Genomic DNA, 14,250 nt, shown 5'->3' with positions numbered 1-14,250 from the left:
CTTTTCATGCTAATTAAGATGACTATGCCCTACCACATTCATATCTTGTTTACCTTTTTCGTTTATCTTGTAGTTTATCTGAAAGAGATGATCCTCCAGTTGTCTGTGAGATTTCACCGCTGGTGTCTTATTTCGGAGAGGTGAGCATAATGTGGAACTTAACAGGGTAATATTCTGTGTGCAACATTTAACCGTGCATCAATAAGTTCATAATTTTACATTTCATGCATCCTGCACTTTTGACTTGCATCTACCTGTATCATATTTTATATCCAGATTGTTTTTTTTGGCCGTTTTTGTTTTTTCAGTGCTGCGTCGGTCTTTTTTTTGCTGCTTCGTTATAGACTTATTGTAAGCGTGATGCAACATTGCAACTCACAATAGAATTTGCAGATGTGTTTTCTGTTGCTTCTCATCAAGTCTAGGTTGTGGGAACCTTGCGCATACTTCAGGTAGGGCTAGAGATTGTGCCTAAGCAGTTGAAGAAGCACAGCATGCCCTTCATGTTTGAATGTCACCCTACAGTGTTCATTTGGTCACTGATAATTGGATTGTGTGCTTTTAACTAGTATATGTGAACACCTTTTTCCTTGCTATTTATTTTTGCATGCTGGTCTCTGCCTCTGAAGCGTACATTTGACAGCACTATGTCAACTGACCCTGCCAAGGCAGCCATCTGCCACCTTGTACATGTCTTTTGGCACTTGAGCAACTTTTGTCATTATGACCATAGGATGATGCAGCAGATAGCTTGGTACTTGTTGAGGGCTCTGATAGTAGCCTTGTGTTTTTCAGATTGTGGAAAACATTGAATACTTGGTGTCCTCGTTTCCTTGGAGGTGCTGCATGTAAAGAACTACTTTGTGCGGGAATGTCTTCTTAAAAGTTGTGATGTACCTGTTGATCCTTTGAAACCGATGTGTCTAGTCTCCTATTGGTAAATGCCATTTGGGTTTATTTCCATGCAGAAAAAATAAACATGAAATTCAGTCATTGTAGAGGGTCCTCCACACCCGCTTTTTAGCCCTTGTTGTCCTGAACTTCACATCACCTCATAGTATTCTGAAAGTTCACATGACCGCCATTTGATGCAAATTATCAAACCCAGAGCCATTTCATGCAAATTAACGAAAGCGGCAATGACCCAGCCTTTTTTTATAAAATTGAACGCGTTTTTATGATATTATGACTGCCCAGTACCATTAACCTTAAGTCTGTGTAATCTGCAAAATCAGCCCTCCAATGTGTAACCTTTTGAGCCTGGCTATGCTCCCTCTGTATCCAGAATCTTTCTGTTTAACAGAGCCCCTTTCACCAAATCATGCATTATCTCATAGTTGTGTTTAAAAGCGGACTCACGGGATCTACACAGCATTACATGCTCTTTTGTATCTATTGTTTGAGGGGATTGGGTCCTCCGACGTATTCCACATCTATGACAGTAATCACCACAGCTGTGCTGCTTTGGAAAATCTTCGGCGTCTGCGTCCTGCGTCGATGATGCCGATACGCCGCCCTCGGACCTCCTCCGATGGCCGACGTCACTGGATGTTATAAGTAGGACACACGACGCCCGTAGCCTCAGTTCCGTTTTTTCCGCGAACGTGTTCGCTTCGGAGATCTCGGCGCGCCTCGACTCTTTGGAGTTTCTGTTCTTTCTCGGTTCTTCGAACCTGTTCGTATTGTGTAGTATATTCTTTGTGAAGATGTCTACCTCGTCTTCCACCCTGCGTCTGGGCTTTAAGTGCAGGGACTGTGGATCCAAGATTTCGGTGACGGACTCGCACGACGCCTGCCTCTGGTGCCTCGGGGAGGCCCATGACACGGATGACTGTCGACTGCCAGTCGCTTGCGTCCAAAGCCTTGCGGGAGCGCAAGAAGTTGTTGTCGGCAGGTAAGGTGTCCAAGCCATGGAAGTCGAGGTCTGCGGGGCTTTCGACGGACGATTCGAGGGGCGACTCTCCGCATCGTCGTCAAGTCCAGTGGGTCTCGGTCCCGGAGTCAGTCCTGCCACTCCTCTGCCTCTTCGAGGCACTCCCTGAAGCGCCATCTTCGGTCGCCTTCCCCGTCCTCATCCGAGGAGCATGCGACGCCGGAGGAATGGGCTTCATTCAGGAAGAAAATGTTAGCGATTCTCGAATCGGAGGGCACTGTTCTGTCCGCGCCTCCGAGTGGGGTTGGTTGTGATCGGTCGAGAGACACCGCTCGCACGCCTTCGGGCTCGGGTGGTCGGCACGATTCGCGGGAGAGGTCCCGCTCGGACAAGGGGAATCATTCTCGTCATGCCCGGTCCAGGTCCCGGTCCTCGACGCGCTCGGGATCGTGTGCACCAGTGGCGCCGAGGTCGGCGGCGGACTCTTTCGAGGCCCCGCCTCCGAAGAAGTTGTCGACGCCATCGGCGCCCAGGCTGTCGAGGGACACGCTCGGGGGTCTGGCCTCGAGGCCTGTGTTGATGCCATTGATGCTGTCGGCGTCGCCGCCGATTCACTCAACGCCTTTCGAGGCTGTTTCGACGGGGGTACCCCGGGGCTCGGTGGAACACCCTAGAAAGGCTCTGGCCAAGGTCAAGCATGGCTTTGTTCCACATTCTGTGCCTTCTTACCGCCATCTTGAGTTTATTTCAGAGGTGGATGAGGGCTCTGATGATGGCATGGTTCCTGATACGGTGCCAGACGAGATTCTCTCGGGCCATAGGCAAATTGAGGACCTTCGGCAGTCCCTAGTCGATGCCAGTGGGCTGGACACCTCTCCGGAGGTGAAGTTTTGTAAGCCTGAGCCTGGCACTCATGCCGACTCCTCGTACCGGCATCTTATGTCTATGGTCACTGAGTACTTGGGATGGTCTGCTCCCCCAGGGGATTTTCTTCAGGATGACCTTACGGATATCCTCGACCAAGGTCCACCAACTGACCCAGTACTGCCGTTCCATATGGCTCTACAGAGGAGGGTGGCGGCGGCTTGAACTGCTCCGGAGAGTCTCCCGGCAGTGGGCAAGTCTTCGCCGCCAAAATACCGCCCAGCCAGTAGCGACCCCTGCTACTTGACCAAGCACCCCACTCCGGAGAGTTTGGTGGTGCAGGCGGCTACGGCCCCGGCAAAGCAGGCGTCGTATCCTACCATCCCTCCTGATGGGGACGACAAGCGTTTTGACGGCTGGGCGAAGAAAGTGTTTTCTTCAGGGGGTATGGTGCTTCAGGCGGACAACTCCGTATGTGCCTTGTCACGTTTCACGCACACTGTGTGGAACTGTTTCCTTAGCGGCTGAACATATTCCCGAAGGGGACGAACGGGATGGTTTCCTTGCCATGGTTCAGGATGGCAAGGATGCCATGTGTGAGGCCGTTCAGTCGGGTTTGGACATGGCACATTGCGTCAGCCGGTCCATGGCAGCGAGCACCGTAATACGCAGGTTTGCATGGTTGCGGAAGTCGGGGTTTGCTCCTGATGTGCAGGCCCGCCTCCTCAACATGCCCTTTGATGGGGAACCTCTTTTTGGCAACAAGGCTGACGAGAGCCTTGAGAGGTTGCAGACCTCCAAAGCTGCAGCGAAGTCGTTGGGCGCTGCAGTTCGCCAACCTCCGCCTTTTCGTCCTAGGGGACAGCAATGGAGGGGAGGTTCCTTTTGTTATTACTCATCCTTTGGTAAAGCAATAGGAGCTGCCAGTCAAAGGGGCCACCGTAGGAGTGCCAGAGGTGGAAAACAAGGCACTCGAGGTGACTAGGCCGCTCGGGCTGTTGCCTCTTTGCCCTCAGGCAACACCGCTGCTGCTTCAACTCAGTCATGAGGCCATGTCCCATGGTTCGCCGGTTGGGGGAAGGCTGGTGCAGAATCTTGCAGTGTGGCGCGCCATTACTTCAGATGTGTGGGTTCTGGAGATCATAACCCACGGCTACTGTCTTCCTTTCCGGCAGAGGCCTTAAGACAATCCACCAGGGAATCTCTCTTTGAAGAGTCCGGATCCGCTCCTTGCGCAGGAAATTCAATCCCTGCTGGAGAAAGGCGCCATAGAACTGGTGCCTGTAGCGGAGAGGAACAAGGGTTGGTATTCCCCTTATTTTTTTGATTTCCAAGAAAGACGGGGGATTGAGACCCATCATGGACGTGCACGGTTTGAACAAACTCCTCAGGAAGGACAAGTTCAAGATGGTTACTCTCTCTCAAGTCCTCCAGGCCCTTCAACTTCAGGACTGGTTGGTGTCTCTCGACCTCAAGGACGCTTATTTTCATGTGCCGATACATCCAAAGCACAGGAAGTACCTGAGGTTCGCGGTTGGCGACTCGGACTTTCAGTTTCGGGTCCTGCCGTTCGGATTGACCTCCGCCCCAAGGGTCTTCACCAAGCTCATGGTAGTGGTGGCAGCGCACCTCAGGAAAGGGGGATCACGTCTACCCCTACCTGGACGATTGGTTGATCAGGGCGCGCTCTCCCGAGCAAGTCCTGGATCATCTGTCAGTCACCTGCCACTCCCTCCACAAGCTGGGCTTCTCCCTCAACTTAAAGAAGTCCCATTTGACACCAACTCAGAGGCTCCAGTAGATCGGAGCAGTGCTCGACACGTCCCTCGGGCAGTGTTTTCCTCCCCAGGTGAGGGCTCATCACATTCAGCAGATGGTGCACAAGTTTCAGCTTGCCCAGAGTCTCCCAGCGTTCGAGTTCTTGAGATTGCTCGACCTCATGGCATCCTGCATTCTTTTGGTGCCAGAGGCCAGGTTGTGGATGAGATCTTTGCAATGGGCACTCAAGCTCCAGTGGTCTGTCCTCCGGCAGGATGTCGGACCCTGTTCAGGTGCTGTCCTCGGTCGCCCAGGACCTTCTGTGGTGGGCCGTCGAAGACAATCTGATGAAGGGGGCTCCATTTTGGCTACCCTGGCCGGAGGTGACGATCATGACGGACGCATCCCTCACGGGATGGGGAGCTCATGCCAACGAGTTGACAGTCAGCGGTCATTGGTCTCCGTCGGAGTCCAGACTCCATATCAATCTGTTGGGGCTGAGGGCCGTCAGGCTAGCCCTGAAGGCTTTTCTGCCGACTGTGCAAGGGAAGAATGTCCTGATCCTGACGGACAACATGGTGGCCATGCAATACCTCAACAAAAAGGGGGGGGGGGCAGGGTCACTTCCTCTGTGCAGGGAGGCGATGCAGCTCTGGTTCTGGGCAATCCAGCAGGAAGTTTCGATCTCGGCAGTTCATCTGGCCGGAGACGAAAACGAGACGGCGGACGCTCTGAGCAGGCAGAGCGCGATCTCTCACGAGTGGGAGTTGGCTCAGGAGATTCTCCTGGAGATCTTCGCCCTTTGGGGGACCCCTCAAGTGGATCTCTTCGCCTCCAGTGTCAACCGGAAGTGCGAGTGGTTCTGCTCGCAGGAATTTCCTCCAAAAGGAGCCTTAGGAGACGCGTTCGTGGTGGAGTGGTCATTCCTACTGCTGTACGCATTTCCTCCAGTCACGTCATCCCGCAAGTACTACGGAGGTTCGGTTCCCGGATGATCCTCATTGCTCTGGCATGGGCCCAGAGGACGTGGTACCCGGACCTTCTCCACTTGTCCATCTGCCCTCCACGTCGTCTTCCCTACCGAGACGATCTGCTCTCACGGGAAGGGGGTCAGGTTCTCCATCTAGAGGTCAGATCCCTCAATCTTCACGCTTTGTTTCTGAAAGGTTGAGGTATAAGGATTGGGACCTCCCTGAAGACGTGATGGAGGTGTTGCTCTCGGCCAGACGGCCAGCAACAAAGTCCCTGTACCGTTGCCGTTGGCTTAAGTTCTGCGACTGGTGCAGGGTTAAGAATGTGGATCCTTTTGCATGTGACATTCCCATGGTTCTGTCTTTTTTGCTTTCTTTGGCCCACAGGAAGTGTTCCTATTTTAAAATTCCTTTAGTTTCTGAAAGGGCTCACTAATGCGTTCCCTCCGTCACCTTTCCAGGTGCCCGGTTGGGATTTGAAGCTTGTTCTCAAGTTTCTGATGGGTGCTCCGTTTGAGCCTTTGCTTTCATGCCCTTTGAGACTGTTAACTCTTAAAACTGTATTTTTGGTTGCGGTCACTTCCGCTCGCGGAGTGAGTGAGTTACAGGCACTTTCAGTTAAGCCACCCTTCACTGTGTTTCATAAGGACAGGGTTGTCCTTAGAGTTCTTCCTTCCTTTCTTCCGAAGGTGGTGGAATTTCATTTAGGCCAGAAGTTTGTTCTTCCAGCGTTTTATCCTCCTCCACATCCTGGTAAGGAAGAGGAGAGGATCCATAGGCTTGATCCTAGGAGAGCTTTAAGCTTTTATATTTCACGCATGTCCCAGGTCAGTGTGGACGATCAACTCTTCATTGGTTACGCTGGAAAGCGTTTGGGACAAGCTGTGACTAAGCAGACTGTCTCGCTGGATTATTCTGGCTATTTCTGAATGTTACCGCTTGGCGGGTAAGGACCCACCGGTCGGCTTGCGGGCCCATTCTACCAGGGGTATGGCTGCCTCTACTGCCCTACAGAGGGGTGTTCCTATTCGTAACATCTGTGATGCAGCCACCTGGGCTTCAGTCCATACTTCTTTACGTCACTACTCCCTCGATTCCATCCGTGGGCAGGATCTGGCCTTTGGCAAGGCGGTCCTTTACTCCGCAATTTGATTGGGCATTCTAAATTTCTGTTTTCTAAATTATTTTCCCACCTCCTTGCATTGGTACTGCTTTGGTAGTCTGCATTAGATATGGAATACGTCAGAGGACCCAATCCCATCGAAGAACAAGTTACTCTCTTACCTGGTAACTTTCTTTCGATGGGATGGTCCAATGACGTATTCCATATTGCTCCCTCCCTGCCTTCCCCGCTACAGAATTTCCTATGCGATTTCAGCTTACGTTTCCACAAGGCTTTGTGTGTCAGACTGGCAAAAGACTGGTGCCACACGTTCTGGGAAAAAACTACAACTGAGGCTACGGGCGTCGTGCGTCCTACTTATAACATCCAGTGACGTCGGAGGAGGTCCTCGAGGGCGGCGTATCGAAGTCATCGAGGCAAGACGCAGACGCCGAAGATTTTCCGAAGCAGCACAACTGTGGTGATTACTGTCATAGATATGGACTAAGTCGTCGGACATCCCATCGAAAGAACATTACCAGGTAAGAGAGTAACTTGTTCTTTTGTATTTTTTATTTCTATAGCGCTTAACAAAAATCGCCAACAGTACAATAAAAGGAGTACAAAATAATCAAACCAAAAGATCAAGTAGAAAGAAGATACTTTTTCAGACTAGTTTTAAAAAGAGACAAAGACAAGATGGAATGCAAAGGGAAGGGGTGTTCCAATGATGAGTGGCAAGAAAAGAAAAGGATCAAAATTAGAGGGGACCTGAGGAGGGCTTGGAACTATTAGAAGAATAAGGGATTGCAAACCGAGGGACCATTTGGGGGAGTAGAAAGAAATGAGAGGAAAGATAAGGAGGAGCTAGGCAGGAGAGGCCTTTAAAGACGATGCAGAGGAAGTTAAAGAGCAGACGAGATTCAAAAGACAATCAGTGAAGAGAATGTAGGACAGAGGAGCTAGAATCATGTGGGGGACAAAAGGCAGAGAATACGAACAGATGAGTGATAAACAGAGCGAAGAGGAGAAAGATGAATATCAGGTCGACCTAGACAAGTCTAACAGAACAAGAAGAGAGGAGAGTTTAGAATAGCGTCAGGTAAGGAGCGAGTTAGGGACCATCAAGAGAGCAGATTCGGGAGAGCAACAGGGCCTAAAACCCATTGTGGCAGAAGAGCGCAGATTAACATAGGAAGAAACTTCAGAGTATACAATGTGCTTAAGAAGCTTGGAGAGAAAAGGCAGGAGAGAAATGGGATGCTAGTTAGATGGTAGATAGGGGTCGAGCAAAGCTTTTTTTGAATGGGGAGAATGGAGACCTGTTTGAAAGAAGATGGAACAGTAGCAGAGGAGAGAGAATAATTAAAAAGAGCAGCAAGATAAGCTAGAAGGGAGTAGTAGACAGATAGAATAAAATAATAAGAAAGAGGATCCTCTGGAGAGAAAGTATGGTGAGCTTTTGCAAGAGCAGAAGAAACATCCAGGTCAGAAAGTGAAGAAAGGAGGGCATGATTGCGGGAGGAGAAGCAGCATAAGAAGTTAACAGAAGAGCGGGCAGAAGAGGAAGCAATAGATGCACAGAGAAGAGAGGTTTCCGAGGAAAAAGAATTTGCAGAATCTGTAGCAGAAAGTGAAGATGAGGTAGGACCAGGTGATTGGGGGGAGAGAATACAATTTAGGTTTCGAAATAGCCGACGGGATGAGAAAAGAGTGAGGAGAGCAGAGAGTTGAAGTATAGGTGCTTTGCAGCAAGACGCATGGAATCATAGATGTAGTGAGGAGATGAGAAGGGTTAAGCCTGCTGCTGCACCATACTTTTGCCAGCACCCTTCAACCTTGCGCAGAGTGTGGCGCATGGAGCGGAGGGTCGGAGAGATGCATGATTGAGAAGGCGAGAAAGCCAGAACGAAAGAGGCAATCCAGCAAGTCAGTTAAGCAAGTGGAAAGTTGACAAGAAGCAGAGTCAGGCCAGAGAGCAGAAATGTAGGAAGAGAAGGCAGAAATGTCAGTCTAAGGTTGCGACAGAAAAAGATAGATGAGGATCAAGGGGGAAGAGCTGAGGGTGAGAATAAGAGAATAGAGTGATCAGAACGATAGAGGGAGAGACGAGACTGAAGCAGAAATTTCAATAGTGGAAACTATCCGGTCTGAGGAAGAACCAGATGTATGCGAAGGAGGAGTAGGGATTTGCAGAAGTCAAGAAAGGAAAGAAGCGGAAGATAGGAATGAGTGGAACAGAGATGAAGATTAAAGTCGCCTAGGAGACATAGTGGGGTAGGAGAAGGCAGGAAGGTCCAAAGAAGCAATAAGGACCAGCGACAAGGGACTGGGAAAGAAAAATGATATTCAGGGGGGGCGTGGCTAACTAGCCATGAAGTAGGACGTGCCTTAATGAAGCTGCTCCTGTCGATCTGATGATCCGAAGATCCACGCAAAAAATGGCCTAATTACTCTACAAATGACTGTAAATGCGTCGGAAGATGAGCCCCACAACAACTGAAGAAGACAAGCCTACTGGGTGAAGCATTCCAGAGATATAGAACTTTGAGTCTGTGGCTCTGTGGGAACGAACACACACAAAATGGTGGACAACAAAGGGATCGCCGAAAGAACTGAGCCGTGCTGCAGAGAATGAGCAGGGGACTGGCTTGTGGCATGGTGCCCGTATGATCATATGTCCCGAGCAGCGTTTGTTCTCCAAACACACTACTGAGTCACGCTTCAAGTAACTGCAGGACCGGGAGCGGAGGAGCGAGCATCGAGGTGGATACTGTAGCCGCGTGTGAAAGACTTTCCGAACGTTCCAGTGGAAAGGACCTATTGCACAGCATTGATGGAGCCGGGAGCCGCAAGGCTGGTGATTAAACAGCCCGGCTAACTGGACACATCCTCGCCTGAAATACATAAGCGGAGGCAAGGACATGATATTGGACGCGACGTAGCCACCGAACGAAACAGTGTAGCAGAGGCAGCAGCCAGCGCCGCAAGAAGTTGTTGCTACATCAAGTAGCAGATTCCTATATTCGAACGGTGCGATCGGGACGGCCTCAGGGTGGATGGAGGCATACAGCCGCGCTGGAGGTGAGGACTAATTAAATGCATGCGCAAATGAAAGCTGGGGCTGGATGCTGACGGCTGCTAGCCACTCGGGTTGGCAATAAGTAACTGCACAAGCAGAAACTTTGTAACAGTACCCACAGGAAGACACATGCATAAGTAACTAGGCTGGTACTAATGCCTCATTAAGTGAAGGGGCACACAGAGTTACATACCACATGAACTCTGAGGCGCTAGGAATAAGCTAATGGCCCTGAAGATTGAATGAGCTGGCCATTGAGTGTTTGCGACTGGAGAGCATGGTATACAGGGCTGAGCCGAGCTACTGATGATACTGGAGGGACCTCGGCGAGTGCGGACATAAGCGTGCAGAGCATAATGTGCCCAGGAAACAGATGGTCTTGCTGGAAGTCAGAAGCAGTCTATAGGAAACATTAAGGACAGTTGAAAACGTGGGAGGACATAACCCACCCAAAGACATAGCTTAACGCATATGAACATAAACAGGGGCTCTTCGAGGACAACGGCCCCAGGCCTGGACTGGCTCACTGGTATCACGGCAAGACAAAGAGGCGGAATTGCCACACTGCGAATAACTTAACACCAGACATATAGTCAAGATCGCAAGATGGCGGGGAGAGGAGCCAAGGCCAAGAGCAAGCAACCCATGATGGAAGCTTTTGCCAGGACACAGCATTCTCCTGCGTCGTCGGTGCAAAGTGGCACAACTGCATCCGTGGAGAGTACCCCGGCGAATGAAAATCTCCTGATAGTAACTGCTATAACGGAGTTGAAAGACTCATGGGGGATAGCAATGGCGGACCTGCAAACTTCCTTGGAGGCTAAAATAGACGCAGTGGGAATAGAGGTCACTCTGCTGCGACAAGATGTCAGGGCGCTGGCAGACAGAAAGAGCAATCTGGAGAGTGTGGTGAAAACCAGCACAGACACCAGCACCAATAACGCAAAGGAGATTCACATATTAAAGCAGCAGGTGGTTAACCTGGAGAACCGTGCGGAGGAAGCTGAAGGAAGGACGAGACGGAATAACATCTGCGTGGACGGCCTGCCGAAGGGGGAAGAGAGCCAGCACCCCACAGATTATGCGGAGAGCATGATCCTGCAAGAAATAGGGGCCGACAAACTTTCGCAAGGATTTACAGTGGAGCGAGCACATAGAGCCCTCATGAGGAAACCGAAGCCTGGGGCCCCTCCCCGCGCAATAATTGCAAAGATTCTGAACTATAAAGATCGGGAGAAGATCTTGGAGTTCTTTCGCAAATGTCGAATGATAACAAGAGCTTCAACGACCGTCACGGCGTATCCTGACTACACAATGTTAGTCCAGAGGCAGCGGTACAGCTGTGTGGCAGTCAAGAGGAGACTACGCGTGGCCGGAATCAAATATATGCTTTTGTATCCTGCGAAGTTGAAAGTATTGCCTAAGAGCACAATGTTCTTTTTGGACACCCCGGAGGAAGTAGCGACATGGCTGGACTTGCAGGGCTGCCCGGAACGTGATGAGGAGCAGGCCCATGAAGAGCACGATAAGTGATTGGGGATATTATATGCATACTGAAATGACACATAGTGGGGTATCCCAGTAGAGACAATGATAGAGATAATGTGAGAGGGGTACGGACGGATAATGCTAAATCCAGGCTATGATATCCTTGCATTTGTTGAACTTGTTGGACTGGAATATAGAGTACAAAGTACATAAGTAAATTGAGTAGCAATGCGTGGCTGAGTTAAAGCAGATAGGAGCGGCAGGATGAAGGCACCCTGCCCCCCCCCCCCCCCCCCCCCCCCGAGTAGTAGTAGTAGCAAGATAGCCATTAGGGCGACTTCACCCTGCTGAGCTGCGAGTACAGGCTGTTGCCAGAAAGAGCTAGATGCTGGGGTGCCTGAGATCCAGGGATGGAGCTGGGCAGCAGTTGAGGGAGGGAGGGTATTGTTGGGGAAGGGAGGTGGGAGGGAGGGGGGCTGGGGTGTTTGATGTGTTGTTAGTTAAGGGGAGTTCAAGTTGGGTAACAAGCCTAGTAACACAACAAAAGCGGTTTTATAGGAAGGTAGGTATTCAAGGTGCATCAAAGGATTGCAAAACAAATGAATCAATTAGAGTGCTCACACTCAACACACATGAAAAGCGGGGAGGACCACCCGACTCGGCGTACCTGACCCTAAGGAAGAACACCCTGAACCTGGCGGGGGTGCCTATCCCTGGGTGACGTGTGGTGTATCGCCTACTAAAAAGATATAGAGGAGAGTACTATCCCTCAGCCTTCTATACTAATGGCAATGTCTGGAAACAGACACGGGTCGTCCAACAAAAGCATTTAAAACAGTGGTAGACTCCAGGGGGTTACGCAGCATGCAACAAGGCAATGAATTGGGTCTTGAGGCTGCTTGATCTTGAGCGTGGATCTAACCTGTGAATCAGGTCAACTGCTTATATTTCATCCAGAGTGTGCAACTTTAATGATACCCGTAGGTCACTGTGGTTGGGGTATGTAAGAGTACTGGTGGAGTGACCACTGGTGGATAAGTAAAATGACCAGCCAGGGGGCTGGGGGGCTAGAAAAGGCTCTTATAAAAATGTGTGGCTCACTCAGTGGTAATGAGTGTGCTACAGTAGATAGTTTTTAGAGGATTGTGTCTCTTTAGTAGGTGTATAAGAGATCAAGCGTGGGTCATGAGAGCCCTCATGACCGAAAGGGGTCGACCGGTTTCAATGGCATAGGAGATTCAGGCCATCTTCTTCAGGACCGTGATTTAGAATGCAAACGAGTTTGCCAAGTGTTCAGTGCGGTGCTGAACAGGAAGGAAGATGCTGGTGTCTCCTGGAGGGAGACAAAAGAGGGAGGGGGAGAGAAATGGAGAGCAATCAATGAGGGGGGGAAGAAGGAAGAAGGGACATAGGAAGGGGGGTGTTTGGGGGCACCAGGGAGTTGGTGCAAAGCGCTAACGGGTGGTGCTTTTAACATGCCTTGAATGGAGCATGTGGGAGCAAAGCCATTAATTGGTCAAAAATTACAGGAGTAGTGGAGGTGCCTGTGCACCAGTGGTTGAACTCGTCGCCAAAAGGTGGGGGAGAGGAAGGGGGTGCCAGACAGGGTCTCAAAAGGTGACTGGTGGGCTGCTGCCAGGGAGTGAGAGGCGCTGATGTGCACTAAATAAAATAGAAATTGTGCACTGCAGGGTGGAGATGGTGGGCCCCGAGCTCGTAAGCAGATTGGGTGAAGTGGGGACAACCAGCTCCCAGCTAGGTGCAAGAGGGGTGCCTGGGGGGTGGGGAGGGGTGGGGAGGCAGGCTGAACATACCTCTAAACCAGCATGCTAGCTGGAATGTAAACGGTGAATATGGGTTACTCAAATCTTCGAGCTGCAGGTAAAAACTATACCTGTAGAGAGTAAACAAACCATATCAGGTATGATAGTCTGTGCTGGGCACATGGCAGAATTGACATGATCAAAAGGCCGTAGTGCCTAAGTGTGGTCTGTACCTGTGAAGGGGGCAGCTGCTCTCCTCCGTGTTGTCTGGGAGCTGTATCGGGCTTGTACAGCTCAAGACAGCTGGTTTTTTGGGATAAGGCCCAATGCCTATAAAAACAACGAGCAACGCGCTCGCGCAGGCGTCTGCGTGCCGACGCTGGCTCCCTGTGAGCCTCGAGCGTCAGGAGGCAATGAGAAAAGCTTGAGCGCCTCTAGAAACAAAGGCTGAGCGCGCTCGAGCTCGAAAAGGGTCAGGCACCGCACTGGGTCTGATCCCTAGTGAAAGAGACTGGGTCTGGAGAGAAGGAGTGCACGGAGGGGGGGGGAGGAGCAGGAGGGGGGGCAGGGGGAGGGTGATAATTCAAAAGAATTATTTGTAATAAATAAATTAATTAAATTAAGAATACAAAATAAAAATAAAATGAATGTGAAAATGAATGTGAAAATAAATGTAAAAAACTGACAAGTGGCAAAGCGGAGAAAAAGCGGTGGAAAGTAGTTGGTGGGGTACAAGGGAGATGGAAGGTCCCAATGAAACATAGTGAAGAATGGGCATCGAGAGGGCCTCGTGCCCGTTTGTGAAAGAGACATGGGCAACTCTTGGGAAAGTCCAGAAGAAAACCCAGAAGAAAACATAACGAACCTGCAAAGCACATACTTACAAGCACGTCTGGTATGTTATCTTTAAGGCAACACTTCCAGTTCATGCCACTGGATTTGTTCATTCAAACCTTCCAAGTAGGTGTTGAGTCTATAAATCCACATCTGTTCTTTTTTGAACAGCCTGTTGTGGTAATTGCCGCCTCTGCGGGGTGGTGTGACTTTCTCTATGATAGTCCACTTGAACTGGTCAGCTGTGTGTCCTTTATCCAAGAAATGGGACACCAAAGGTGCAGTAAGTTTGTGCGTTCTTATGCATGATTTATGTTCGGTCATGCGGGTCTGAACTGGCCTATTTGTCATGCCGATGTATCTCAGGGTGCAGGGGCAAGTTATCATATAGATAACGCCCTTGGTGTTGCAATTGGTAAATGTGTTCTGTATCCATGGTGTTTTCCAACCGATCTCTATCTGTGTGGTTCTAGAGGTCTGGGCGCACATAGAGCAATGGCCACAGGGTGCATGAC

At 50.3% G+C, this 14,250-nt stretch overlaps 1 protein-coding gene across 1 annotated transcript in view; it reads left to right on the top strand.

The window, feature by feature from the left end:
* UAP1L1 (UDP-N-acetylglucosamine pyrophosphorylase 1 like 1) overlaps positions 1-14,250 on the top strand; it is a 525,997-nt gene that overhangs the window by 476,235 nt on the left and 35,512 nt on the right. Inside the window, exon 8 of the mRNA XM_069609735.1 lies at positions 74-140. Within this exon, the coding sequence (XP_069465836.1) occupies positions 74-140 (67 nt within the window). The remainder of the gene's footprint in view (positions 1-73; positions 141-14,250) is intronic.

The sequence above is a fragment of the Ambystoma mexicanum genome, chromosome 8 (genome assembly GCF_040938575.1).
Source record: "Ambystoma mexicanum isolate Mex_15411 chromosome 8, UKY_AmexF1_1, whole genome shotgun sequence".
In the NCBI taxonomy this organism is placed as follows: domain Eukaryota; kingdom Metazoa; phylum Chordata; class Amphibia; order Caudata; family Ambystomatidae; genus Ambystoma; species Ambystoma mexicanum.
Note: the sequence above shows the minus strand (reverse complement) of the source record. Positions and strands in the feature narration are given on the sequence as shown.